This window comes from Rhinopithecus roxellana, chromosome 14 (assembly GCF_007565055.1).
Source record: "Rhinopithecus roxellana isolate Shanxi Qingling chromosome 14, ASM756505v1, whole genome shotgun sequence".
NCBI lineage: Eukaryota > Metazoa > Chordata > Mammalia > Primates > Cercopithecidae > Rhinopithecus > Rhinopithecus roxellana.
Window position 1 is genome coordinate 97,019,785 of NC_044562.1, and position 25,455 is coordinate 97,045,239.

Genomic DNA, 25,455 nt, shown 5'->3' on the forward strand with positions numbered 1-25,455 from the left:
TTGACCATTGATTCAACAAATATTTATTGAGCACCTACTACACCATGCTATGTTCTACATACTGAAATATAACAATGAACAAAACAGATTTCTTAAATTCTTGCCATCATGGAATTTACATTCTAGGAGGAAAGGTGAGCAAAAAAAAAAAAGTGATATAAGAAAAATATGTAAAAAAGTGCTAAGTATGAAGGATAAAAATAAAGATAAGAAAGAGGCTCAGGATATGTTAAGAGGAAATTGCGTTTCTGATAGGATGACTAGGAAAGGCCTGAGAAGGTGATATTTGAATAGAAGCTCCAAGGAAGTAAAGGAGTAAGCCATACAGATAACTAGGTAATGAGCCTTTCAGGCAAAGGGAACCACACATTCAAAGACCCTGAGGTAGAAGCAGGCCTTGCATGTTCTAGGAACAGCAAGGACATCAGTGTGACTGATGCCACATACATCTTTGAGTATAGAAAGTTTATGCTATTATTACATTTTTTAAGTATTATTACATCTATTCAAATAACAGGACTTTCATATTGCTAAACCAAAAATCTAAGAGTCAACTTTTCCTCTCACTTTCTCTCATCCCATATCCTAACCATCTTTAAGTGCTAATGATTTTGTGCCCTGAATAGCTCTTAAATCTGCCCATTTCACTCAGTCTGCTCTGCACTATGTTAGCCTAAGCAGTGCTCTCTTGTTGATATTGCCACAATGGTTATTAATTTTTGGTTTCCTTACACCTGTTGTTTGCTCTATCTGATGTACTCTCTATATTGTAACCAAACTTTCTCACCACATTTTTCATTAAATATTCCATTGTATAATTAGTTATTTAATGTCTATCTTGTTTCACTTACTAGACCATAAGCTCCATGAAGTCAGAGATGAGGTCCATTTTGTCCATAATGTCCCATACATAGTAGGTGCTCAATAAATATTTATGCAATGAAAATCAAATGAATGTATTATGCCATATTCATGGAGAAGTGCATTACTTTAGTGACACTGTTGAATGATTATGAATGTTTTATGTCATGACAATTATTATCCAGAGAAACTTTCCATGTTTGTCTAAACCAAGCTTGTCCAACCTGTGGCCCTGGGAGCTACATGTGGCACAGGATGACTTTGAATGTGGCCCGACACAAATTCATAAACTTTTTAAAAACATTTTGAGATTTTTGTGACTTTTTTAGCTCATCTGCTATTATTAGTTTCAGTGTATTTTATGTGTGGCTCAAGACAATTCTTTTTCTTCCAATGTGACCCAGGGAAGCCAAAAGATTGGACACCCTTGGTCTAAAAGAATATTGAAAAATAATACATCAAATAGAATATTGGATTTAAGAGCTGAGTTAGTGGTCCAGCTCTTCTGTTAAAGTATTGCATTACCTTCAGTACTGATTTTTTTTTTTTTTTGTCCTTATCTGTAGACCGGAAGCAACAAAATCATGCTTATTTTTGTATATTGCACCATTTCATATAAATAGACTCTTAAGTCATTTTAAACTCTCACATACATGGTACTACTTGGAGCATGATAGTAGTTATGCATTACAGCTCATCAAAAAAACATTCATTTAGGTATTCTAATATATTCCATATGTGTTTGTACCACAAGGGCAAGCTGAAAATGAGTAAAAGAGCAGTGTTTCTGAAATAGAAGACAGGTGTAACGAGGGAAGAAGGAGCCATAGAGAGGGAGGAAGAAGGAAATAAAATTAGTAAAATGTGAGGTGGAATCTTTTTAAATATACTTTTATAAAGTTTTAGGCATTATCTGTATTAGTCGGTTCTCACATTGCTATAAAGAACTACCCAAGACTGGGTAATTAATGAAGAAAAGAGGTTTAATTGACTCACAGTTCCTCAGGCTTAACAGGGAGCATGACGGAGAGGCCTCAGGAAACTTAAAATCATGGCAGAATACAAACTTCCACTCTCTCTCCTGCCACCATGTGAAGAAGGTTCCTGCTTTAAGGGGAAGCAGTTCCACACACTTTTAAATCATCAGATCTTGTGAGAACTCACTCACTGTCAATCTGTCCCCATGATCCAATCACCTCCTACCAGGTCCCTCCTCCAATTCAACATGAGATTTGGGCAGGGACACAAATCCAAACCATATTGTTACCCTCGGATCATTTTTAGGCCCTTTAAATGCTAATTACATAGTTTACTTTCAATTTTATATTTAAGAAAATGGATTAATTCTGGAAGCAACTAATATAGTGAAACAGGATTTTCCCTCATTATATGAAATTATAATAATGGTTACCACTGTGAAGGTCTACTGTGTGCTATTACCATGTAAGCATGTTTATAACATGTAAGATGAAGAGAGAAAGATTGCAATGAGTTTTCTTTCTCATTCACATATTTATTCTTTCATCAAACATTTATTAAGCTTGCTGGGCACTAAATGACAAAAGAGGAATGGGAGACAATGAGGCATGGTCTCTGCAACCTAGGCAAAAGGGAGGTTTTTTGTTTTTTGTTTTGTTTCTTGTCCTCCTCTAATGTCTTCCCTTTATTTAATTTTAAGTTTTTTCCAAGCCATTTCTTCCCGTCTTCTGAGAGCTACAATAAGGGCTAAATAAGAGGAATCATAAAATGCCCTATGAACTTTTAAAAATACTGTTGGTCAACCCAGCATAAATAAATTTATTACGAGGCTTTTGTTTGTTTTGTTTTGTTTTTTTGATATCAAAGTCATCATTATATCAGAGTGAAAGCTCCCTAAGATCAGGACTCTGTCTTTATGCAACAGAATTTTGTAACTATAATTCAAATGTCTTTCGTGGAGTAATGAAAAGGTTTAGAGTTACGTTGAGTAAATATTAATTTTTAAAAATTATGAGAATATTACCACTTTGGGTTTGCAAAGTTGAGGCCTGTTGAGCCTTTTTATCTATGGTTCATTCACAAGCCAAATAAAGACATAGGAACTAATGAGGTTATTTTCAAATAACTGAGCAGAGTATTTAAAAGTTATTTTCTTCACTGATTTGGCCCACTATTCCTTAGAATTTCTTAAAAATTTAAACAAGAACAAACTTTAATGTCAAAAAACTATAGTATACAAATTTGAAAAAGTTCATTAGCTGTTCATTTTCATGAATCATAATGACTGTTATACTCATACTGTTTCTTCCAGTGCCCATTGAGAGACCACTTACAAATACTTAATGATGGGTCTAGTGACTAAACTCATTAATGTCTATTCCACTAAAACGTTCTTTCCAAATTATTCAGCATTATCCATTCACCCAGGGTTTTTCAGTGTGGTTCTGCTTTCTGTGCCATGTGACACAGCTTGCATAGGAAAATTGGTCTCTCCAACTTTTCTTTTAGAGTTTTGTGGAATTGTGCATTTTGACATAAACTGTTATTTCTTCCTAAATGTGTATTTAAATATACATATTGTTTATAATGCATATAAAGAATTTTAAAGAAACTTTGTTCAATGTAGGCAGGAATGGTTATAATTCTGATTATAATATTTGCATACATTTTAACCAGAGTGCAAAGTTTTTAACAGATGAATCTCTGAAGAACATCATGTGTGCCAGAGAACTTTCAATCTTCAGGACTATCTGATGTAGTCATAGTTTGTTTTAGTATAGGATACCTGAGGATTTTACAGAGGCCAGATAGTTTTCGTTAAAATGAATATTATGAAATAAAAAATACTTTTGAAAGAGGGTATTTTCATAATGCAAGAACAAAGGAGGGCTTAATTTTATGTCATCCTGAGAAATGAGGGAAACTCAAAGGAGAAATTTAAACCCTTGCAAGGTTAAAGGGAAGTCAGTTGAGTGCCACTGTTCACTCCCCTTTCTCAAAAACATTCTTTCTGATACAACTTAGATGGAGGAAAAGAGAAATGGTATTGCAACCTAGGTTCATACCTAATGGATGCCTGAGGGGATCTAGACAAATCCAAATTATTTGACTCCTAGTCACCCTCCACATCTCACCACCTTGAGCTGGCATGTGGATCTTTTGATAAAGAGAGCAGCGTCATAGAGTGTCAATTTAAAAAAAAAAATCAAAATCTCATTGCTCAAGAAATTCGAGTTGACATTGGGATGAATGCCTCCAACTTACAAACTGTTTTACTAAAAAGTGTACATTGAGAATGTATTTTCTTTCATTTTACATGTTTCTTAGAGATTTTTTTTCTTGTCTGCAGGCATATCCTGCATTTTCTGTTTCAGTCCTTTCCTAGAGCAACCCTATTTTACGGGAACAGGTATTAATGTATTGAAAGGAATAGTTAAATATATGCAGAGAGAGAGAGCACTGTGGCAGATCACTTCAATTAAACCATCGTGATAAAATCCAAGTAAAGTCACACAAAGAATATCCAGAAAGAAATTGCAATATTCTTCTCTATCATAGTGGAAGAATAGAAAGAATTAGTCAAAATTAAAATAAAGCAATTCTGATGAATTTTCTTATGTCATTAACCTATGTTTATACAACTCTTCATGCTGTATGACCCCTATGTGAATGGAAAGCCAACTATTTGTGCAAATAAATCACCAATGTTTGCATAAAATTCCTGAGACTAGAATCCTTTTTTGCAAGCTCCCACTGGAGGTATTGATTGCACCAAACCTTGAAGAATAATCTGTTACAGACTCAACTTGGAATGAGAGCACCCTAGGGAGAGATAATAACAAAACGCAGGGATGAACTTTAAATGTAAACACAGTCCTTAAAGTATAGAATGTAGCAGAGTCTGGCCAAAATGTAAAGTAACATAGAAGTCTGAAGAATCGGAATTGCTGAGACCTCTGGCTGCCTCGCTAAGAAGTTTTGATGTATTTAATAAGAAATAGAGCACTTGGGGGAATTTTTGAATAGGGGAGAGCTATAGGAAGATGACCCACTTGATTAATCTATTTTTCACTTCTGCTATGAAGTATGTAGGAAAAAAGATTGTCACACTCTTTCAAATACCCTACTTTGTATTAATAGTGCAAGTAAAAATTTTACTTGAAATAGGCCGGGCGCAGCAGCTCACGCCTGTAATCCCAGCACTTTGGGAGGCTGAGGCGGGCAGATCACGAGGTCAGGAGATGGAGACCATCCTGGCTAACACGGTGAAACTTCATCTCTACCAAAAATACAAAAAATTACCTGGGCGTGGTGACGGGCGCCTGTAGTCCCAGCTACTCAGGAAGCTGAAGGAGGAGAATGGCGTGAACCCGGAAGGCGGAGCTTGCAATGAGTGGAGATCGTGCCACTGCACTCCAGCCTGGGCGACAGAGCGAGACTCTGTCTCAAAAAAAAAAAAAGTTCTTGAAATAAATTGGCAGAGATTAAAATGTGATTTAGAGAAAATTTTGAGCAATTATTATTCAGATTTTTTCCTTCATATCATGAGCACAGAAAATTAGTTTTTTTGTTAAATAGAAGTTAATTTTTTTTCTAGACAATCTCTAAGATGTTAAAATAATTTTCCCTTGACATAGGTTTTTAGGAAAACAAATGTTTTTCTAAAACTGAAAATCCCTTCCCAAAGAAATAAATATTTATTTAGATTTATCCATAGAACCCAGAGTTAAAACTGTAACTCTTGTTGTTGTTTTTTTGTTCGTTTTTTGTTTTTTGGTTTTTTTTTTTTAAAGCTGAGCTAAAATATGACCTTCTCCTTCACAGCAGCCATGTGTTTTTCTATTTTATGAAATGGTTTCTGAGGCCTGCTGTTGTTTGTGGAATGAACTCTAAGATGCTAATTATTTGTAATTGACCCTAGAGATCTTTGGTGTGAAGTAATTTGTAAATTTGCTCCGGCATAAATGTGAGTCACGTGGAATAGGCGAACATTCAGGTGCAAGTTGTCAAACTAGAGTGTAACTTTTCATAAGCAGTAAGTGTCCACTATCCAAAGAGGTTTATGCTTCTTTCTACCCTACCATTAAGCACGATGGAAAACAAAAGTCTAGAGAGGCCAGTTACATTTATTCTGTCATAATTCACCTCATTTTAGACCAAAAAAATATAATATAAACCTATTGCAATATGGAAATACTTAAAGAAAGTGCCAGTAATGCATGTGAAAGGATAGGATTGTTTCATATTACAAGCTGAGCAGACATAGGTGGAGAAAGTCTACCTGCAAGAGAGGCAAGCAGTTTTTTTTGATAGAATACCTGTGATTTTCTAGAAAATCTGGGTAAAATCAACAGAAATCAGATTTTAAGTTGTAGGACTTTAAGATTCTAAATAATCTCTCAATAATGCTGGCAATGTGATCATTTAGGATTGAATCATTTGTTTTGGAAATCATAAAAATGGTCAAACAGTTGATTAAATGTTAATGTCAAACAGATTTATGCAACTGAATTTAGAATTTCCATTTTTGTAACAAGTGAATCAGATTTCATGTTTGGCTTGTGATCACTTGGCAATGAGTCACTAGATTGGTACTCTAATGATCTCTAAATTAAATTTTTTAAACATAGTATGAAATCCTGTGTATTCTCAAGGATCAGTAAAATAGCTCACATCATGTCTATGTCATTGCCAAAATAATTAGATATTTATTGAGAATCCTTTAAAGTATTATTATTATAAACAATAAGTCAAAATTATTTGCTTTCTCCCATCCAAGTGGTAATCAAGCCCGACCCTGCTTAAATTCCAAGACTAGATGGGAATGGGCACATTTATGGTGATATGGTCATAAATAAAATGATTTGCCTTCAACTTCAGAAAATAATTTCTCTATGAGGTTTTACATGTAATGGTCTTTATTGGTTTAAAACTATCTCCATCTTATATGAAACATTTATAGTGCAACTACACTTATTGTTAGTTACAGACTCTGTGAATATCTTCAACCCTGTTTAAGTTGCAGCTTTTATTATGCCCTAAAGATTAGCCCAATAATTCTGTCTTCTGAATTCAAATTTTGACAAGAGGCTTTCCCCGTGGGTTGCTGATGAGAGTTGTCAATGATATTTCCCTGCAAGGGACAAGCTATCTTGTTAGGCAGGCACTGTGAATTAAGCTTTGCCTAGTTAAAAATAGTCAAGATTCAACGTCTTTTCGAATTTTTTATTCTTTTTTGGAAATACCAAAAGATGTGTTAATATTCTTGCAGGTGGGTGGCTGTGTATCTAGGGTAAATTTATTTAGAGTTTTTAAATAAGAGGATAAACTGTCCCCTAAAGCATTGAAAATGTTATTTTTTTTTCTTTAACTATTGCAGAGATGGGAAAGAGAAGGAGTAGAAGTAACCAAAGTAAAACAAAATGAACAAATAACAATAACACAAATAAAGCTTTCTTTCCATGCTTTGATTGCTTTTTTTGTCCTCCAAAAGATGCAAGGTTCAAAAGACATATGAAATAAGTCATGAAAGTTGTAACATTGTACATTAAACCAGAGTAATGTCCTTCCAGATCTGGATCTGCTGTTGTCTTCAAGATGAATGTTTGACTTCCCAGAAATACAAATAAAACACCTAACCTCAAATCTGCTGGCCTCAATCAAGGCCTGACCTATGTCTGTATGACCTAGTTACAGGTCAGCTGACCAATAGGTTTTCTTGCCTCTAAAAATGGAAATAATGCTTCCATATGATCATTCATGGAAAATGACTGCTCTTGAGAAGTTGCCAGAAAGGGGCCTTCAGGAGGCCACTGAACCAAACCTGCAAGGGAATTGTGAAACCCAAACTTTCTTTGTTGACCCTCCTGGGAAACCGGGGGTTCTTACCCTAGATGAATGAGAACTCTGATGTAGAGCATTCACCATGTGTGAGCCCCATTTGTGCTGTGTGGACCAACAGAACATTCAAGTGTGGGATAATTGTGATGGCTGACTCTGATGGGGTGAGGGAATGGCACATCCTCTAGGGTCCTGTGCTGAACAAGATTTAGTGTTAACCACTATTGACCCTTAACTAGAGTGAGCCTGAGTCCCAGTGTTGCTGACAACATCCGTAGCCTCCCCATCACAGGTGATTCAAGTTTTATTTTTCAATCTGTACAACTGTTTCCAGATCATACCTAAGTACAGTGGAATTTCGAAGCCTCTCTTACATTTGACCCTTGAGGGTGCAGAAGAATAGGGGCTCAGATTTACATGACAGAACTGTTCTTCAGTTCCAGAGTGAGATTTTCTCTTAAATGAATGTGTAGGTGGAAGGGAATCTAAAGCCTCTTTGATGCTACCCATTCTGGTTCCCCTTATCCAGCATCTTGATAGAAAAGTGCACAGTGAAGTTACCTCCAATTCCTTTTAGGTTAGGATTTTAAACAAGAAGATCGATTTTAGCAAAGTTCAGTCCAGATGTGGTTCCAAGGATAACATCAAACATTCGGCTGGGGGCGGAAATGTAAGTAGAAGTGCCTGTTAGAAAGCTGTCCTGATTGCGTGGAGCCACCTGCACAGCCAGCACCCTGCCTTCTTTCCCACCTCTTTCCAACACACTGCTCCTTTCTCACTGCTGTTCCACATGTCTCCCTGGTATGATAGCTTGTAGTCTTGCATTTTCAGTGATGGACTTCCCATCCTTCCCTGTAAGATCATCAGGGAATTTCTTGCTTTGATTTGGGAAAGAAAACCTCGATGGAATGCACCATGGTTTTCTGGAGAATGGCAAAACCACTTCACTTGCCAACTTTGTTGCTGACCTTCTTGTCTTCAATGTATTTTCTCACATTGTTTCTACTCCACTGCAAAAGTCAGCTGGGCACATATTTTTCTAGCTCCATGTACATTACCCATGAGGCAAAGACTGATATACTTGTAAATGCCCAAAGTATGTAATGTCAATCTTCAGTGGTTCATTATTCATGAAAGTAAGGGTATCATTTAGAATAATACAAAACTAGTGGAGCATGGTTCATCTATAATTCAAAGTGAAAGGATTCAAGTCCAGTGTACACTTTAGTTTGATGGGATTTTTTTTCCTGTCTCTTTCATTTAGTGTAAATAATATCCTGTGAGAGGAAGGGAATGATGATTCCATGTTTTTTAAGTGTGGTTGAGGCAGAGTTGAAATGGTCAATCTCAAGCTAAAGGAAGCATGGTTCTTTATAAAATAAGAATAGTTTTTCAAAGGTGATCAGGCTAACTATATTCTACAGATCCTATCTCTTTGAACTTCAGTTTCTGATCATCCGTTACTCAAGTAATTTACAAGGTGTTGAGTCTAGAATCTCACCTGTCTAGTAACTCTTGGCTACTTGCTTCCCAACTGGGCAGAAGTAGAATCAAGCAGTGAAAGAGAGAGTGAGAGAGAGAGAGAGAGAGAGAGAGAGAGAGAGAGAGAGAGAGAGAGAGAGAGACAAGCAAGTGCCTTCTACAAGCAGCTGTTGCCTGATAATCAAAGTAGCTTCACTGAGCTTAAAACTGTCACTGTCATTGAGAGTCCATAGCAATGTTTGCTGGCCCACTTCAAGTATGCTAGGCTAAGCCTCAGGGTTAATCTTTACATTTCTGTGGTTGCCACTCTTCCTTATTCCCCAGACTATAAGTATATACCGTGTGGTACTTTCATGAAAGTAGCCCCAGTCCTGGTAATTACCTTGAGGATATCAGAGGATGAACCCAGCTATCCTTTACACAGGTGCTGCTGGACAAAACACCTAAGTGGAAAAGGATAAACTAGGATAATTAAAGATCTTAAAGTAAGTAGAGGAGCTTTATCTCCCAAAACAATAGTCTTAAATTTTCCTCTAGGAAAGAATCCCTTGTTTAAATATGCAGACATCCTGGCCCTGTCCTTATGATGCCTGTGATTCAGTAATTCCCAAGTACTCTCGTGCAGATGGCAATGGACCATACTTGGAGAAGCACTGCTTCAAATATTGGGAGAGGAAATATTTTCAGTAAAACACAGAAGAAAAAACCTGTTGCTATCATTTTATAATTTGGTATGAAAGAAAAATTTCATCTAGCTAAGACAATGTGAAAACAACTTAGAAAAGCACATTCAGAACTTCTTGTATCTTAAAACAATGTTGGTCTTCTTGTAACTATGAGCAACATTGGTCACTTTTATGTAAAAATCACTTTATAAAGAATAATGCATCTCTTCTCTTGGCTCTTTGCTTATGGAAAGGTTTAACACAGTGTTGCTTAGTTCTCTGAGTGGAAGCTTGCCTTGTTAATATGTTTCTATCCTCCTGTGTCGTAATCTGCTTTCAACTAATAAAATCTTCTATTCTAGGGTTTTCTTTCACTTGGGTTCTTCTTTCCAATCCAAACATGTGGGAGAATATATGGGAAAATATGTCTTCCTGTGTTTGTGTGTGTACTTCAGTTTGGGTTTCTAGCTATGTTGTTGCATGTTGTGACTTTGGGTATGTTTCTAAATTTTATGTATGAGCTTGGGTTTTTGTCAATGTTTGAACTATTTTAAGCATGTCTTATGTGGTTCACATAGGTACAAATTGTTACCAAGAAAATAGACCTAAGCCATGTGACATCCAAATGTGGCTCTCTGAAGAACATCCGCCACAGGCCAGGTAAATAAATAATTTTTAGTAGTTTGAGAAATATTTAATTGGAATCAAGAAATATTCCAATTTTTTTGGTTGGATGAGAAAATTTGTTGTTGTTGTTGTTGTTGTTGCAAAATACCTAATTGGAAGGATGTTTTAAAATCTGGATACTTCACATTTTTATTAATAGAAACTAAAATTGAAAATTTCAAGGCATCTTCATTGGGGAAAAGTGAACCCAATCATACAATGAAGAGGACACATTTTAATTAAAAATTAAAAGGTACATAAGATGCATTTATCTTTATGTACTCAACATGCTTATTGGAGCTCCTTTGAAATATGTAGTCTATAAAATATATCAGATCATGTATTCATATATAATAACATTGAATGGAGGTAGCATTTCCAAAGTTTTTTTTTCCTAAAATTGGCTTTCTACATTATGTAAAATGTAGCTTTGCAAAGCTGAAGAAATCTATTTATCTGGTGAATTTCTCAGATTCTTTATTAGGTCCGTAAACACCATGAATCTCCAGCAGAATGCAATGTTTCCTCAACTTATTTGACCATGAACCTCTTTTGGTTTTTCAAAGTATCTCATACGACTAGTGCTCTAAAGTAGAATTTATATTCATACTTACTGGGAGATTTTCTCCCTTTAAAATGTAAATCTAACATTATGAGTCACTTTTCCTGAATATCGTGTATTACATGTTTTTGTTAAATTCTACCTCTGTAGAGTGGGCATGTTGGCTCATGCCTGTAATCCCAGCACTTCGGGAATCCAAGGCAGGAGGATTGCTTAAAGCCAGGAGTTTGAGACAGACTCGGCAACATAGGGAAACCCCTGTCTCAATAAAAAATTAAAAAATAAAAATAAGCCAGATATGGTGGTACATGCTTGTAGTCCTAGTTACTTGGGAGGCTGAGGCAGGAGGATTACTTAGTTTCAGTAGTTCGAGGCTGCAGCAAGCTATGATCACACCACTGCACTCCAGCCTGGGCAACAGAGCAAGACCCTGCCCAAAGAAAAAACTCTACCTCCATAGATATGTAATAAAAGATGACTGTCAAATTTGTAATTTTCTTGAGAATATTTTGACACAATTCATTTATCCCTGAGAACAAAAGGAAAGCAAGTGGTTTTAACTGTCTGTGTTTGGCATCTTAACATAAAAACAAAGTAACAGGTTTTTTTCCCATGAAACAAGGTATAATAACAATTGAGCTGTTAGCTGACAATTATTCTGCTAGTCAGGAGAAAATTATTAATAAATTATTGGTTGAAAAGCAAAGATAGGTAGAATAAATTTCAAAATGGATAAATGCATTGAAAACATCTGGAAATCAGGATTCATTTTGTCAATGGCTGTCTGTTATAAAGCAAATCAAAGAGTTACAAACTATATTTATGAAGTCTTCACTACCAGTTTCAGAACTGCTGCCATGGAATTAGCTTCTCTGTTTTTCATGAGGCAGCAGGAAGGTTGTCCCATACTGCATATCTTCGAAATTCCCCTGTCCACAGCTGAAGTGTACAAACACTGAATTGACTTTGTACTGCTGTGTCAACAGCATGGCTGGAATACTTGGCAACACTGCCTATTTTCTTTCAGAATACAGAAGAAAATGCTGCACTCTTTAACCTAGACAGTAAGGTTATAGTTAGTCAAACTCACCTGTGATCTAGATGTATGGAAAAAAATTTATATAGCCAAGGAACTATTTTGTGTATGATTTGTTGGTCATAAAAGGCTGTTGTCATGGACTCTCACCTATTTCTAAATCTAGCTCTTGCTTCTATTATAACTGAATCAAATGACTAAATTCATAAAGAAGTGTAAGCATAATAATCCTTGACAGCAGCAACCTTTTCACAAAGTTATTCTGGAATGTGGAATATCTAAAGAGAAAATAAAGAAAATAAACATCTGGAGGCACACATTGAAATATCTGTTCTTCTCAACTTCATTTATAAAGCTTGACAAAGATAATAGTCTTTCACAATTACTGCTCCTGATGGGTGAAAGAATTATTTGAAAAATCAAAGGCATAGATCTCTGAGTTTAAGATATCTGGATTCTCTAACAGTTGCATAAGAATTTCTAGAGGGACTTCATCAGAAATAGACTTCTTAAGCTTCCTTTTCTGAATATGTTTTGGGTCAATAATATGTTATTGTTTTTCCCTCTCAGAAGACAGTTCATAGTGAGATTGCATCTCTACAATAAAATTAAAAATAAGCTGAATGTGGTAGTGCACACCTGTAATCCTAGCTACTCAGAGGGCTGAGGTGGGAGGATCACCTGGGCCCAGGAAGTCAAGGTTGCAGTGAACTATGATCCTGTCACTTCACTCCATCCTGGGCAACAGAGCAGACCGTCTCCAACAATAAAAAATGACATTTTAGCAAAAATTTAGCAAGATTATGTTGACACAACATATAATCAGAAAAGTAAGTGATTTCGGCCGGGCGCGGTGGCTCAAGCCTGTAATCCCAGCACTTTGGGAGGCCGAGACGGGCGGATCACAAGGTCAGGAGATCGAGACCATCCTCGCTAATATGGTGAAACCCCGTCTCTACTTAAAAAATACAAAAAACTAGCCGGGCGAGGTGGCGGGCGCCTGTAGTCCCAGCTACTTGGGAGGCTGAGGCAGGAGAATGGCGTAAACCCGGGGGGCGGAGCTTGCAGTGAGCTGAGATCCGGCCACTGCACTCCAGCCTGGGCGACAGAGCAAGACTCCGTCTCAAAAAAAAAAAAAAAAAAAAAAAAAAAAAGAAAAGAAAAGTAAGTGATTTCTATCAGAGGCTACCAAAAATACAAAAATAAGATCACAGTGAAGTTGTTCTTATCTAGTTGAAAGTCCAATATCCTCTAACCTCTAACCAAGATAAGTCTGTTTTATGAATCATTACAAATCATGTTCATCTCATCACAACCAACAAGTGAGACCCATATGGCCAGGTAAAATGTGGGAAGAATAACGCTCTAAAAAATGAGGCATATTTTGAGGGAAGGATAACTACATCTCTAAGCATGAGTTAAATAACATCATACAGTTTATAAGCCTTAAAAGAAGAACAAATGGATGTTTCTCCACAATGTAATCTAATTGTGTAATATAATTTCAAGAGGCCCCTGGCCAGGCAGTTGGATATTAACATAGATGTCTAGATATTGCATGAAAAAAATACCTCATGACTTAAGAGACCTGTGAAGCCTTAACAAACCTTCCTCCTTCATCTACAGAGATACATGAGCAACAAGATTCCAAAATTGCAAAATCTCTTTCATATTTCCATACAGTCCCTCAGGCATTTTTTCAAAATCAAACTCCCAAGCAAAGTGCACTTTATATACTCCACATGTTTGTTGGAGCAGCTTTGAAATATGTAGTCTGCGAAATACATCACAACCAACAAGTGAGACCTACGTTACCACTGGCTTTCCAGAAGAACGCATGTGCTCAAAACAAAGTTGCTGTTAAAGTGAAAGCAAATCTCTTAGGTGGAGACGAGTAAATAAGGAGTCTCATTTCACTTTTTATGCAGATCAAACACATCAGCAGACACTCAGAAATGGTCAAGGACAGGCTCAAGGACAACAAATAACTTAGCCAGTGTAGAACTTTCCATATTTGCGAGCTTGAGAAAGACATGTAGAGAGGGGGAAGACTACACTGAAGAGTGCAGCGTGGCTCTGTTACAATCAGCAGATCAGGGTTCTAGACTGATTAGCATTAGGGAAAATGGCATAGTCAAAACTCTGTCTCAATATTATCAGATCAAGGTCAGTGTCAGATTGGTCCTATGGCATTCATACAAGAAAGAGATGATGATCTGTCACTCCATATATGAATTAAAACGGGAGGCTTTTAAAGCTTACTAGTCATAAACAACCTAGCTCGTGACTCATTTCATCAGTGAAGCTTTCAATGTTGAACATTTATAAATGAATATATTGCCCACATGTGCACCACTTCCAGCCTAAATCTTCTTTGGATAAGTAACCTGTTACCATGAAGAATAAAGAAGAGTTTCATTTACATTTAATTTGGTCCCTTAGAAATAAGAGACTAAATGTTCCAACTTTTAGAAAGGATTCAAATAAGATCTTTTCATTTTGCTAGTTTTTAGAGTGTTTGTTATACCAAAAAGAAAAGCCGCTCTGATTTCTTAGGTTAGACGTGGGTAAAGAAGAAAGGTATTAATATGTGAAGCAATCCATATAATGGTATAAGAAGGGTGTTATGGTCTTGGATCATCTGACAAAATGACATAAGCTAGAAATTCTAAAAGATTCCATTCACATATATGGTTGGAGGGATGGTAAAGTTAATAAATTTATGGTTTTCAGCAGTCTATCTACTGCAATCATTTTTGGAAAATAATCACCACAAATGCAAGATATAGTTATATCAAGGTAATTCTTCCCTCGTAGGTGGCGGACGTGTGAAAATTGAGAGTGTAAAACTAGATTTCAAAGAAAAGGCCCAAGCTAAAGTCGGTTCTCTTGATAATGCTCATCATGTACCTGGAGGTGGTAACGTCAAGGTAAGAAACAAGGTTATGAGCCAATGTTGTCTTTAAAAAAAAAAAAAAAAAATTCTTCTGAAATACTCTTCATCAAAATAGGTCCCAGATTAAAGACCTGGACAAATAAGAAGTAGGGATAACAGAGGTGAATAGAAGTCATTAATATCAGCCCTGGGAGATGGGAAAGAACTAGGGGCCAGTTAAGATGCGTGAGTTAACGAGGACTGATGCTTGTCTTAAACAGATTGACAGCCAAAAGTTGAACTTCAGAGAGCATGCTAAAGCCCGTGTGGACCATGGGGCTGAGATCATTACACAGTCCCCAGGCAGATCCAGCGTGGCATCACCCCGACGACTCAGCAACGTCTCCTCATCTGGAAGCATCAACCTGCTTGAATCTCCTCAGCTTGCCACTTTGGCTGAGGATGTCACTGCTGCACTTGCTAAGCAGGGCTTGTGAATATTTCTCATTTAGCATTGAAATAATAATATTTAGGCATGAGCTCTTGGCAGGAGTGGGCTCTGAGCAGGTGTTATATTCATTCTTTATAAACCATAAAATAAATAATCTCATCCCCAAACTGTAGTAATTGTTACAATTTTATATTTAAAAAATGAATAGTTCATGCAGAAATTGACCTGATTTCCATTTGCAACAGAAGACACTGGCTTTACATGGGTTCAATTGGACAATTATTTTTGCTCTGCTCTGTTTTGCATGGAGTATTATTTTAAAAATTGCATTTTTACCTTTCATGTGCCTGAAGGCTATCCACTACATTCTGAAGGCCTTGTTAAATCCAAGCTGCTCATTTCACTATTCTGTTTCTGAGTGAGAAGATAAAAACTGCCCATTGTAACTTATTTCAGGTTAAATTAAACCAAGGAGTCTGATTGCAGGAAGGGAAGAGCATGTAAGAAATAAGTTTTTTTAAAGTGTTATTTTGTATAAATGGGAAGAAAGATTCAATTAAGTTATTAACATTTGGGACCTGGATAATTATATCAGAGTATGTCAATCCAATAAATTATTTAACTAATTAAAAAAATAGATTGCAAAGCATTTGAGCTGTGGTTGAGGAAGTGGTATAAAAGTGCATCCCTTAGGAACGATGCACTTTCATTAGGATGGACTCGTGTCTGATTAGAATGTCAGTTGATCAGCTAGATTTGTGTCCACACTACCAGTTTCACACCCCCTTTCCATCTGTTTGATACAGTATTATAGATATAAATATATATATATTTCTCTGTGGCCATTTGTGATACTTCCTCATATACTTGAATATTATACTTCTTTATTCACAGTATCTGTGTCTCCTGCACCCTTTGGTGTTGCAATTTTAGGTATGTGAAAGTAGATGTTAGCAGGGTTCTCTCCCTATTTAAAAAAAAATACATTAAAAAAGACAAAAAATTTTAGCATGAAGTTGCTTTCTGTAACAACTCAAAGCCGTAACCCTGTTTTAGTGCCAGATACAAGTCTCTCCCGTGATGCTAGAAAAAAATTATTTTTCTTTGCTTTCACCAACATGGAGTTTGTGGGGGTGGGTCCAGTTATACATGAAAGGGTTTACAAATTGTTGGTTTAAGATTATGAATTTATCTCACTTTTAATCACAGGATAGTTTGGGGTTTATTCCTATTATTATTCATGAAACCGACTTAAGATGTTTTCTTTACTTTTCTTTTTTTCCATTTGCTAAAGTTGAAAGTTGAAACTAACAGTAATAGTTTGAAACATGTTTTCTCATTTTTCCAAATAGTATCTGTTTATTAAATTCTCTAATAGAAGATGTTTGTCTTTCTTACCCAAAGTAAAGATCCCCTGATCCGAAAGAAAAAAATACAGTACTTTGGGAAGCTATAGCTATAAAACACTTGAGACACAGATATCTAAATCAGTTTTTTTCCAAGACTCCAACATTGCACTCTGTAAAGTAACACAGTGTGATCTAGTATTATTTATCAGAGATAATACTGTTCTGACTGTATATACAGTCTAGAACTCACAAATCAATTAATTCCTCTCACAAATCATTCATCTTAGACTTACAAATAAGCAATGAAATAGTCAATGGCCTGATTAAGACAAAGAGCTACCAGGCTGGATGGACACTTTTTAGTATTTTATCTTTTCTTTTTCTTGCTCAGGGCTGGTAGGTTGGATCTGAACCATTAAAATCATATGGTCCACTAGGCGTATGATCTCTTTGAGCCAAATCAGTTCCTGAATATAAAGGAGGAAATGATGAGGATGGACTGAGGCAACAGGGAAGTATAGAAACATCCAAGTCAAAAGCCAAGGGATGCAGAGACAGAGACACAGGTGCTTTTTGGTGACCCAGTGGATATGGCAACCAATGTAACTGCCATACAAGAAACCCTAGGAGCAAACCCACACCACTCATTCTCAGCTAAGAGATTTTACACAGGCAAACATGTATTAAACCATTTATAAATCAGTTATTTTATATAATAGTCAAAACCTTAGAAACCTTAGGATCATAGATATGTCTATTTTCTGCCTATTAATTGCTGTGAGGTTTGATGTGACCAATCTGGGCAATTTATTCATCAGCTTCCCTTGAAGTGCAGCAGAAAATGGAAGAAAGGTGTGTGGAGACTTAGGGTATTTTATTACATGTTTTGATAGTCTTAAATAGTGATTAAATTTATCTAGAAAGAAGTTAACAGCTCATTAGAAAAGTTTTAACCTGTGAAATAAGTATTTTTCTCAACATTCTTTAAAGTTTTTATGTAAGTTAACACTAGGTAAACATTCTACAACTAAAAGTCAGTTTATTACAAATACATATCAAAAATAAAGATTATACAATGCACCAAACTACTATTTGGCATTAAAACAAACGTTTATTTCTAATCACAACAAAATTATAATGAATAAATGTTCTTGCTTTGTATGGAAATACAATTCTTTATTAAAGTTAACAGAAAGGAACTGATCATTTGTGCCAGTAAAAGAGAGAAACACACAGGTTAAAGGTCTTCTTGTGGGGTTAAGGGGTAGAACCTATCTTGCCTTCACTCTCAAGATAACGACTCAAATTAAGCTTTTTGAGCACCACTCTTGTGGGGACACACATACGCTGATCTAGGAATGAAATCTTCGTGGTCTCAATTCTAGATCTACTTTGCCAGTTTCTCTCTGGCTTTAGCCTTTGAGAACCTGTATAAGAATACATAAGTAATCCAGAGCTGTGAAGAGTTAAAAGGCCAACTTCTCCAGTGAACTCACCCTCTGGGTCACTTGCAACCAAAAATTGGATACCTCATAATGATGCAGGAAAGACCCGAGTTCTTGATGAGTTCCAAAGGCCACGTTCATTTAGGAACCAACTCTCTCTGGATTCACCTGCTGAATTCCAGCAGCATGATGGGCTGACATCCCACCTACAAGCATGACACCTGTGTAACACCAGCTAGGTATGGCTGAGGAAGGCTGAAAGAAAGCCATTAAATGGAAGAATGTACTGATTGTAGTGACTTTCTCCAGACACACACACACACACATACACACACACCCCTAGAGTAATACAGCAAGCATGGAATAATCAGCCAATATATAACATTACGTCGGTATTTTATTAAATAATCTGAATGTGGTTGATTTTGACATCGCTGCAATTACAATTTTCTTCTATTTTTCAAGTCACAATAAGGAAAATAAACTACTCATGGTCTAAATACCAGAGATAAAGTAGACTCATGGCTTGGTAAGGAAATTTTAAGCATTCCTTCAAAGATTGACGTGCTAAAATAAGTATTGATGTTTTGGGTTTTTTTACACCTAGGATTTTAGCTTGGGTGTGTAGGTGAAGGCCAAGACCCTCTGCAGGAAAAAGCTATTTTCAAACTCAGAAAATAAAATGTCAATCATAAAAATCTACTTCAACTTTAGCAAAAAGAAAAAAAAAATCAACAAAAAGTATACTCTGTATGCTGGGATTCTGAGGTTCCAACACACCGTTACAAATCTGTGGGGGGTTTCTTTCTTCTGATAATTCTAGAGCCTGTTACCATAGAAAGGCATTTCTTCAATGGCTGGTTGTAGTTAGTTCATGTTTTTCAATCAAATTTGCAAATGTATTTGTTGCTGTATAGTGATTGTTTTGCAAAATAAAATTGCTTGTCACCTAACTGCTAGTTTTGGTTTCAGACTGTTTAATTGCTTCTCCTCTGGAAAAAAAAAAAAAAAAAATTTTATATATATATATACACACAATGTGTGTGTGTGTGTGTGTGTGTGTGTGTGTGTGTGTGTGTGTGTGTAATACAACCAAAGAAAAATTGTGAAAACAAGGCTATTATTATGGCTGAGTTTCTATTATGTGTCAGGCCCTATACTAAATGATTTTCTATTAGCTCAATTAATAAGGAAATTTATTTTTATCACTACTGTATTAGCAGGATGCTATCTTTTGCAAGTGACAAAAACTCAAATTAAACGGGCTTTAACATAAAGGTGAATTTGTAGGCTCAAGTAACTGACTACCCAGGTGTATCTGCCTCAGGCATGGCTGGATCCAGGCCCTCAAACAATGTCATCAGGAATCTTTCCTTTTCCAACTTTCAGTTTTGTTTCCTCTGTGTTGGCTTCCTTTTCAGTCAGGGACCCCTTCCATAATGGGCACCAGAAACTCCAGATTTCACAACCTATCAAAGAAAGCCCCTTTGTAGTAGCTCAAATCCAGGGTCTGAAAATCACTGAACTATTAATACTTGGATATCCTGCCTACTTACGCTAATTGACCAGGCTTGGCTCACATACCCAAGTCAATCACAGGTGGTTGGAATAGTAGGAGAATAAGAGGAGAAGTGGCTTTATTGTCCTCCATACTACCTGAGCTAATCACAGAGAGGAAACATTTCCTCCAAAGTTAATTCAGGCTACTCCTGCTAGAAGAGAGGAATTGATACTGTACAGGCCACAAAAACATATATGTGGCATAGCTGCACCCCTGCTCATTTTTTAGCTCCTTACAGCTCAGATTATACTCAGGCTTCACCAGGGAGCTTGATAGAAATACAAATTTCTGGGCTGCACCCCAGACCAACTTACTAACATTCCCCCAGGTGATACATCTGCACTCAAAAATTTGAGAAACACTCAGTTCATTCAGTCCCTGCTAATGTGTTTAAGGAGAAAGAGCTCCATTGCAGCCCTCTAATGGATAAAAATTATCCCAAAGACTATTTGAGACAGCATCCCTACCTCCGATGTCAAACTAGGAACCAAGACATAGAAAGCTGGGACTGGTAAAGGAAATACTTCTGTCTGTATTAGACGTTTTCCAGCCCTCAAGACTATTTTAACTTGACTAAAACCTACTTCTCTTATTAATAGCATCACTTCTCATTCAGTCTCCCTTTGCTAATAATGAAGATTTTGTAGAACCTAGCAAGAATTATTAGTGTACGTCTAATAATTCCTTAAAATCAGCACACATGTTGTCACTCAAGAGTCTTCAAACCATGAGGATTAAATTTGTCCAGTAGCATGAATCACCATAAAATTGTTAGTTTCTTTTTTACTGGTTAACAAGGCAAGGAAAGGTTTATTTGCCTTGACAAGAGACAAATAACTGATAAATAATGGAGGACGACAGGTTAACATTCAGTGTAACTTACAGAAGGATCAGTGTTCCTCTTCTTGTTTATGATGCGGCACTTGCTTGTAGACCTGAGACTTCAAGAATTTAGGGCTAGAAAATTGTCAAAAGTATACAGTCTAGCAACATAAAATTGTTTCAAAATATTAAGCCCTTCACTAGATTTTCTTGAGCATGATGAAGCAGCATCATAGACACACTCTTTAAAGCCCCTTTTTCCACCTCTCATGCCTTTCCCCTCACAAATATGCCTCAGCTGTTCCTACTTCTACTCCCTCAAATTCCGAGACAATCTGTGTCCCAGGCCTCAATTGAGGTAATAAACCTGTGGCCTCCAAATAGGCTTTATTTGGCCTTCAAAGTGTTTTCAAATTTCAGAAAGTTCACACACACATCCCAGATTTGGATCTTCACTCTTGGTGACCATTGATCAGAGCTGTCCATGGATACCTCTGAGATGGGGTTTCTTCCCTTGACTTGGCCACTATGCCCACCTATGCTTATTGTTTTCTCCCACTCCTCTTTTTTCACTCATTATGATAAGCATTAAACTACAGATCTAGAGTTTGTAACCCTTGACCTAGGCACACTTGTCTTTCTCTCCAATATTTTCCTCTTTCTATGAAACAAAAGTCCAAAATTCCAGAGCCCCTAATCCTAGAGCCAAGGAGTTAAGTCGGTTTAGACTGGGATCCTCAGGGTGACAAAGAACTGGGAACACCAATATTTATAGCTTTTGTCCTGTCTCAAAAAAAAAAAAAAAAAAAAGAGGACCGTTTATGTCATAGTAGCAACTGTTAATATCCATGATAAACATATCTAAGTTTCTGCACACCCCTTATGTTTATCATTGAATCAAGGAAAAAAAAAACTGCAGTGGAGTTTGTTTCCTTGTCATGCCACCTATGGTAAAGATCTCATTGTCAAGTGAGAAATGATAAAAACTATTATCTTACTCAGTAGGACTGAACATATAGGATACTTGCCTATTCCTTTTAGGAACAAAGAAAGGCATAGGTAGGGAACACTCTAGCTTAGACAAGCCAATGTTCTTGAACCCAAGGCTGATCTTCAGGCAACTTACATGTTATTTAATTGAATAAGTTGCTTCAATATTGAAAGACTTGCTGCCCAAGCCTCCTCCCCCTTACCAATGCCCACATTGGCCACCCAAACCTATTCTTCTGTGCTCCACAGATGTCCTCTGATTCCAGCCTATACAAAGGGACAGAGGAAGGTCTTCAAGATCCTGCTCCAGTCCCCCCAAAAGCCCTGGCTTCCAGGCATCACCAGTGGCTACTGCCCCCCAAAGGCTCCTGAGAATTAGCTTGTGCCTTACAAACTGTTGCAGGAAGCCCAGATGGGCAGCACAGGAAGTCTATACTGACACCTAGCAGCCTGGTTTCCTGCCAGACAGCCTGCCACAGCTCTTACTTGCCTACCTCATCCCCGCATTACAAGTCAGAAGGAGATTGGAACCCCCCAGAGGAGATAGTGCCTCTAGTGACATGTTGGTAGGCAAATACCTCATGCACATATAACCATACCTTAACTATGGTCACCTGTTGTCAGTCACTAATCCCCTAAGAACCTCTCTCATGTGGTTGCTTATGAAAACTAGTCACCACAGGGCTTGAACTCTTAGCATGGTATAAAAGATAGACAACAGAAACTAAGGGGGTAATACAGGTTCCTAAGGCCACAAACAGAAGGATGTTGTAATAGATAGGCTAGCCTATGGGATGATTCGGACTAACAGATGCCTAAGGTAAGGAGTTTTTTATGGTCCATATTCATAGTCACCTCCATTTTAAACCTACCCAAAGCCCAACTGATGTGGGTATTACCCATTTTAATTTTATTCTTATTTAATGATTGTGCCAGGCATCCTTAAAAACATGCGTTAACTCCTAATTGTACTGTATTTATCAGCATCATCATTTTACAGATGAGGAAACTGGCGCTTATGTCATTTAAAACTTAACGGCAGAGCCAGAATTTTAACCCAAACAGCCCAACAATAGATGTTTCATCTAATGGATTAGGTTTAACCTAATTAAATATTCTAATAAATCATTTTTATGACAGTTAATGATACCAAATACAAGATATATAATACCTTATTATATTTCAGTATTACAAGGGCTAAAAAAATATTTATATATTTGCTATTCAGCAAAGGATAAAACAGGTTTATGAATAATAAATATCATTTATGTAAACAAATGCTTTTTTTTCCAAATAAATAAATACAAGTCATCCAATGACAATCAATTTGAAGTCATTGGAAGCATTTTATGTGGTTCTCTGCATCAAGTCATAGCTTGTACAAAAAAAAAAAAAAATCTAGCAAGTGACATCTAAGTCAAGCAAAGATCAACCAAAAATTTCTAAAATTCAACAATTTATTTGGAAATTTCTAGGAAAATTGTATGAGCTATTTGTACTACAACACACATCACTCAGTAAGCAGTCTTATAATTCATATTGTTTAGAGAATAAAAGCAAGTTTTCTAGTATATATGTTAACTTATAATAGTGTACCAGCCACTAAATATTTTAACATCACTCTTGCTTCCAGCCTCATTATAAACATGACATATCACTTAGATTTTCCTTATGAAAACAAGGATCTGCAGCTCACAGCACAAAATATGAGAACACCCTATTAAACCTTAGATGTGGAATGCACACTTCAGACAGCCTTGTTGAATTTTGGGAATATTAGTAAACGAAAATATGCTGATATTTTTTAGCATCAGAAAACTAAGACATAAGCCAAGGGGACTTCTCAGCCATTTTTCTGCTTCAAAAGCACAAAAAGCAGAAAACACTCATTATGTGAATACCGGAGTACCAATATTTCATCTTTTCCTGTGTAACCAGAATGTTGAACAAGCATGACTCATATGAATTTTGACCAAAACACAAATTTATTTTTGTCTCTCACAGTTCCTTTAAACATCCTACTGAATGGTGAAAGAAATCTTCCCCTGCCTCAAGCTGAAGACTTGGTCAAACCCATGACTTTTTAGTCATTCTCAGATCATAAAATTATTTTGATTATAAAAAGAGGTCTCAATTATAAAGAGTCTCATTTCAGACATTAAAACGTCCAATGCATGAAATAATGAAAACGCTGAACAGATGGCGTAAGATCTGTACCATGGATTTGCCTTCAGGCTGCAAGCCTGCATTGAGGTTGTGGCATAGTTATCTGTTTCCTTCTCTGTGGACTCACATTTTTCCCTCCTGACAGGTATTGGGTTTGCTGGGTTAGAAAAAGTAAGGAGAGGTCTTTATTGGGGATGGTGCACTCCATGACTGTGGTGGCTTAAGCAGATCTTTTCTCTTTTTCCGTGGACATCCAGTGATACACCTCCAGCATCTTTCTACTGAGGCATCTAGCCCATCTAGGCAGTCCTACTGGACAGGACCCAAGATATCTCTCTCCAGCTCTCTCTCCCACCTATCTCTCACCTGGCCTGCATCACCTACCCTAATAACTCTATTGGAGGCAGATCCCAACTCAGCAGCACTCCTCAGACCTGCCAATCAGAGCCATCAGCTTCCTCTAGCCACTAGATTTCTCCAGCCTGAAAAATCTAGTGTCTACCAACATCTGTGTCCCCCAACACCATGGAACACATTTCAGTGCTTTCCAAGTAGTCCTTTTAAATCACTTTATTAAACTTAGGATAGGAAGGTAACACCCCCCTCACCTCCCCCACAAAAGAGAAGTGTGACACACAGACAATGTGGGGAATCCCTTATCAGTCTCCTCTCACCAAATCCCACTCTGTCCCATTTTTGTGTATTTTATCTGATAGAAACAAATCTTTGATACCATTTCCTGTGTCCATCTGTACGTGGGAAGGGGCAATTTTTCACTCACATTTTTGTGACCTGATGTTAATCAGGCCAGCCCCTCAGTAGATTCTCATATGAAAAGCATATTGTTTTAACATCTTGTTGCAGTTGTCTTTTCCACACTTTTGGCTGGAGTGGCCTCATAGTGTCTGGACCCTTTTAAACAGAAAACAAATAAAAATCATAAACACTCACTGAATGCTACATCTTCATCTGCTCTAGTGCCCTCAAGGCATTCAGAGCCAAGTGAGGGAAGCAGATCATACACAACTAACCATAGCCCAAGATAAACAGTGATAAGTGGTGGAAGCTTAAGTCACACAAATATCCAGGGGACAAAAGGGGAGTCAGAAAGGACAAGGAGATAAGGGACTTCAAAAGCAAAGGCATAAAGGCATGAGTGAAGGACACATTCTGAACATAAAAAACACCTGGTATATCTGGAGTAGAAGTAGATCCAAAGAAAGGAGGCCAGGAAATAAAAATAAAGGAGCTTGGAGACAGATTTTGGATCTTCTGTCATATTCATATTCAAAAGCTTGATTTCTATTGTGTAAGCTCACAGAGTTATTAAAGGTTTTGAGGAGAAATGACGTGATCAGATCTGAATTTTGAAAGAGTAATTTTGGCAACAATGTTGAGATTGTACTTTAAAAAAGAGTTGTTAGTTGGGGAAACCAGGGAGAGATCACTAGAGACTGGGCCAAAGAATGGCAGTGGTGGCATGGAGGAAGGAACAAGCTTAACACCCTTTTGAAATAAAAGTGACAGAACTTAGTGACCATGGAATATGAGTTGGTTAGTCGAGAAGGAGAAATAAACCTGAGGCTTTTCACTTTCATAATCAAGTAGATGATAATGCAATTAACTAGGATGCAGTATGCAGGTGAAGAAGATGAGGTGTCAGTGGGTTATCCAGAAAGATAAGAAAGAGAAAGAAAGAAAGGGA

The 25,455-nt window shown here is 36.9% G+C and overlaps 1 protein-coding gene across 3 annotated transcripts in view; it reads left to right on the forward strand.

Annotated features, from left to right (window-relative positions):
* MAP2 (microtubule associated protein 2) overlaps positions 1-19,170 on the forward strand; it is a 309,591-nt gene extending 290,421 nt beyond the window's left edge. For all 3 annotated transcript variants that reach the window (XM_030916768.1, XM_030916769.1, XM_030916770.1), the window contains 4 exons: positions 8,258-8,350; positions 10,406-10,487; positions 14,909-15,021; positions 15,248-19,170. In XM_030916768.1, the coding sequence (XP_030772628.1) occupies positions 8,258-8,350; positions 10,406-10,487; positions 14,909-15,021; positions 15,248-15,463 (504 nt within the window). In that variant the 3' untranslated portion in view covers positions 15,464-19,170. The remainder of the gene's footprint in view (positions 1-8,257; positions 8,351-10,405; positions 10,488-14,908; positions 15,022-15,247) is intronic.
* The last annotated feature ends 6,285 nt before the right edge of the window (positions 19,171-25,455 follow it).